General features: G+C 43.5%; 1 protein-coding gene across 1 annotated transcript in view; it reads left to right on the forward strand.

The window, feature by feature from the left end:
* The window catches only part of CASR (calcium sensing receptor), a 38,215-nt gene that overhangs the window by 28,343 nt on the left and 5,833 nt on the right, over nt 1–4,039 (forward strand). The window contains exon 4 of the mRNA XM_031056644.1: nt 1,705–1,935. Within this exon, the coding sequence (XP_030912504.1) occupies nt 1,705–1,935 (231 nt within the window). The remainder of the gene's footprint in view (nt 1–1,704; nt 1,936–4,039) is intronic.

Here is a 4,039-nt window from a genome sequence, read left to right on the forward strand (position 1 = left end):
GGGTTAGGGGGAGAGAGAGGGAGAGAGACCGGGCTTACAAGCTGTCACAGGAAATAGAGGCACAGCAGCAACTGTGCTGCTGGGGTCTAGGGGCAGCTGACAGCCAGGAACCCTCAGAGTCACCTTATCTTTCTATAGATGAGCTTGGGGAGAAATCTGAGAAGTGCCTAAACCAGCAATTATTTTTTGAACAGAAATATGATATGGCTGAATTGTATCACAGTCCTGTATCACAGGACAGGCTTTCTTTCATTCTTTCATTTCTTTCAGGCTGCAGTTTCTTAGGTCTACTTCTCAGGCTGTCTAGATCATGAACTTTACAACTACAGTTGTCCCTGGGATTAGGGACATGCAGCACAGTGGTTGAGAGCCAGCTGAACAGGAGCCAGCTGTGTCCAGGTGTTCAAGAAGGCCAGTGGCATCCTGGCACTATCAGCAATGATGTGGCCAGCAGGACCAGGGCAGGGATTGTCTCCCATATACAGCTCTGGTGAGGCCACACCTCCAGTGCTGTGTCCAGTTCTGGGCCCTTCCCTACAAGACAGACATTGAGGTGCTGGAGCGCATCCACAGAAGGGTAGCAGAGCAGGTGAAGGGTCTGGAAAACAAGTCTGATGAGGAACAGCTGAGGGAAGGAAGGGCCTGTTTAGCTGGAGAAAAGAAGGCTTAGGGGGACCTTAGGACTCTCTGTAACTCCCTAAAAGGTGGTTGTGGCAAGGAGGAGGTTGGTCTTTTCTCACAGGTAACAAGTGACATGATGAGAGGAAATGGCCTTAAGTTGTGCCCGTGAAGGCTTAGATTGAATATTAGGAAAAATTTCTTCACTGAAAGGGTGGTCAGGCATTGGAATAGGCTGTCAAGGAAAGTGGGGAAATCACCATCCTTGGAAAGGTTCAAAAAATGTGTGGAGATGGCACCTGGGGACATGGTTTGGTGGTGAATTGAGCAGTGCTGGATTAATAGTTGGACTTGATGATCTTGGAGGTATTTTCAGCCTTTATGATTTTATGATTCTATATAACACTTAAAGGCATGAGGTGAAAATTACAGTGAAGAACTCCTGGGAACAGGCAGAATGTGATTACTTTCAATTATGTGACTATGAGACAGAAGCCAGCCAAAAAAAGTTATAGGAATTCTCCAGGTCTGTCATACAGCAAATAAGCTTGATCTGTTGGTGTTTTCTTACCAAAGTGCATTGGGCTTGGGTTTTTCAATCCAGAGTCAAGTCTGAGTTGTTTCTCAAGCACTCTTGTTTCTGAGAGATCGATCATTCAGAGACTAGAGATACCAACTGAGAGCATTCTTGCAGTGGTTGCAAGAGCAGGGTGAGAGCAATGCATGGGTGACTGAAACACATGAGAGGCTGCTGCCACTTCCCTGGCCCTAACAAAGAGCTCTGGGCTTGCAGAGGTGACTCAGAGGACCAAAGAGGAATGCTAAATGGATGATGGGGTATCAGTAAGTGTTACAGATGGGTTGCCAACCACCCAGAGGGCCACGATACCTTGTGTTGTCTACACGGTTTGTACAGGCTCTGTGTGTTCATGAGATAGAAAACCTCCTACTGCTGCAACTAAAAGATTTGAAGAGATTAAGGTTTGTAGTAAAGTGATTCTTCCCAGGTCTGTCCCTGTAGCAGATGTGTGCTGTTGTAGCGTTGTAACACACAGGCATTCACAGTGTCTCTCTGTCTCTCTCTAGGTTCTCAAGCATCTACGACACTTAAATTTCACCAATAACATGGGGGAGCAGGTGGATTTTGATGAGTTTGGGGACCTGGTAGGAAATTACTCAATAATCAATTGGCATCTCTCTCCGGAGGATGGCTCTGTCGTCTTTGAAGAGGTTGGGCACTACAACGTTTATGCCAAGAAAGGGGAGAGGCTTTTTATCAATGAAAACAAGATCCTGTGGGGTGGATTCTCTAAGGAGGTAAGTGCTTAAATCCTCACAGCAATGTTTTCCAGATCCACAAGCTGAAATTTGGACTAGCCCTGCACACTCCTCCTATTATGGCTCCATGATATGGATCCATTCACCTTTTACTGTATACACAGTCTCTGCCATAGTCTTTCTTACCCTTCTTATACACTGAAATAACAGACAATGTCTCCTCCCCTTCTGTACATTTGTTTACCCTGGGTATTAGTGTTTTAAATTATATCCTTTTTTCCTGGCCCAAGCAGATACAGTAGAATTTTATAGCGGTGTTTCGAAGGAATGAAAAATTCATTACCCAAGTCTGGTTGTTGACTGAATCAATATTTCCTGACCTCAGTAGTTTCATTGCTGAAAAGAGCCATCTCTTTCACTCCCATTATCACTGTATCAAGAAGTGCCTCTTCTTGCTTAGTTATATTTACAACTCTTTCTGCTGGCTTCACCCACCATGTACCAGAGCCTTCCTCACATCCTTGCCTTGCAAACCAACAGAAAAAGCCCTGTCAATCTGCCTGGGTTAACTTGGACATGGTGCTCAAATAGTGGAAGATGCCAGCACCTGCTGCCTTTTATTTGTATTCTTCTTGAGGATGTTCTGCAGCCTCAAAAGTAGTGATCTCAAGAGGTATCAATTGACTTCAGTCAGGCCTAAGTCCCTCTCCATTGTCTTGCATATGTTTAATATTTTCAGCATAATTATTGTCACTAGCAGCCAGGCTGTGTCCGACCCACATGATGGGAACATGGTGCAGACATCTCCAGACCAGAGCCAAATGAACTGCTGGCATAGCTGGCAGCAGCCAGCTAGGCAGAAACTCTGACTCCGAGGGAATACTGAGTGGGCATATGGTTTGTGGTCTGGGAATTGACACAGGGAGTAGAGTATTAGCTCAGAAATGTCACTGCCAGGCCCTGCTGGGATGTTTCAATGTGTTAAGCCAGCACCTGATTAATGAAAGAGGGAATTCACTTCCAGGTGATTATTCACATTGGCTGGCAGATCAGGAAATGCTCCTGCCTTAGCTACTTGCCCAGAACAGTTACAGCATGAGTTCAGCCTTTCCTTTACTCCAGCTGCACTTCTGGTTCAAGTCCAGAGCACTCTGAAAGAGGCATGAATTGAACAGAGCATACTACCACAGAAATACTGGCCTCAGAGCTTTTCTAAATCCTCCTGGAGTGTCTAAGCACAAACTACAAGTGGAACTTTTAAAACCCTGATATTATAATCCCTCCTTCAGATTGTTGCAAATGCATCTTGCACTTTTTCCAACAGTTAGGATTTATTGGTTTTTACTTAAACTGAGTGATTGTGTTCTCTTGGTCTAAATTTCTCTGGCAGTGCAATGTTTTACTTCATTCTCTGTCCTAAACTGTTAAAAATGTGACAGGATGTTGGTGAGTGTGGTGGTGCCAGGGTATGTAAATTTTGTGCAGTGGAGGGGTTTGCAATCTCTGTGTCTGCTGCAGCCTTTCTTTTTTTTTCAGTTTATATACTTCCAATTTCTTTCAGATAAAAGGCTCTGTTCAAAAAGAGTAGCCAGTACTTCACTCACTGTGCCTCTTGTTATCCCCAACAAAAGTTTAAATGTAGGTAATTTTAACATTCAGGAACTTGAGCATTGGACAAACTTGCAAAAGAATGAGTTAAAGAGTAGGTAAGATAGATAGATTCATTTTGGCAGAACCTGATGAAATTCCCCACAGAATACTTAAGAATTCAGCCAAAGCAATCACAAAAGTACTAGCAATTCATCTTCCAGAAATGTGGAGGATGCATGATGTCTCAAAGGATCAGAGAGCAATCTCAATACCTGGTTTTAAAGCAGTTATAAGATAACCAAGGGAATTATACACAATTGAGTTGAGCTTCAGTAACCTAAAAGACTTGATAAAAAAAATTAAACCGTTTATAAACACTTAAAGGATAATAAACTGATAAGAACAAGCCAACATGTATTTGTCAAGATAAAATCATGCCAAAGCAATTTAATTTTTCTCCTTGGAAGCTCAATCAACTTTGTAGATAATGGGGAAGCAGCGTGTAACTTCAGCCAGGCCTTTGATTCAGCCCTGTTCAAAATTACTGGTGGCA

This window comes from Geospiza fortis, unplaced genomic scaffold, assembly GCF_000277835.1.
Source record: "Geospiza fortis unplaced genomic scaffold, GeoFor_1.0 scaffold1, whole genome shotgun sequence".
NCBI classification, from domain to species: domain Eukaryota; kingdom Metazoa; phylum Chordata; class Aves; order Passeriformes; family Thraupidae; genus Geospiza; species Geospiza fortis.